The following is a 501-nucleotide window of genomic DNA, read 5'->3' as shown; positions in this document are numbered from 1 at the left end:
TATAAATATAAATATAAATATAAATATATTTATATAAATATAAATATATAAATATATAAATATAAATATAAATATATTTATATAGGCCTTGCTTCTATATCGACAACAAAGTGGTAGTGTTTGGGTTTAAAGGATTTAACTTTTTCTACGCGGTGTATATTCACAATCCATATTTTTTTTGTTTTTTTTGTTTTTATTTTTATTATTTTTTTTATTTTATTTAATACTTCTTGCGCGTATTCTAATGCATAACCATAACGACAATTGCCATCCACTTTATATAACTCATCTTCTTTCTCTCCTGCTGCTGCTGCTGCTCCTGCTGCTGCTGCTGCTGCTGCTGCTGGATCAGTTGCTGCTGCTGCTGCTGCTCCCCCTGCTGCTGCTGTTGCCCCTGCTGCTGCTGTTGCTGGATCAGTTGCTGCTGCTGTTGCTGTTGCTGCAGTATCAGTTGCTGCAGCAGCAGCAGCAGCTGCTGCTGCTGCAGCAGCAGCAGTATCA

The 501-nt window shown here is 36.9% G+C and overlaps 1 protein-coding gene across 1 annotated transcript in view; it reads right to left on the bottom strand.

The window, feature by feature from the left end:
* Window positions 1-241: 241 nt before the first annotated feature.
* The window catches only part of EMH_0046460 (uncharacterized protein), a gene marked incomplete at both ends in the record, with an annotated part of 1,524 nt that continues 1,264 nt past the window's right edge, over window positions 242-501 (bottom strand). The window contains one exon of the mRNA XM_013496166.1: window positions 242-481. Within this exon, the coding sequence (XP_013351620.1) occupies window positions 242-481 (240 nt within the window). The remainder of the gene's footprint in view (window positions 482-501) is intronic.

The sequence above is a fragment of the Eimeria mitis genome, genomic scaffold (genome assembly GCF_000499745.2).
Source record: "Eimeria mitis Houghton genomic scaffold, Emh_scaff1956, whole genome shotgun sequence".
NCBI lineage: Eukaryota > Apicomplexa > Conoidasida > Eucoccidiorida > Eimeriidae > Eimeria > Eimeria mitis.
The sequence above is the reverse complement of the archived record's forward strand: the minus strand, read 5'-3'. Positions and strand labels throughout refer to the sequence as shown.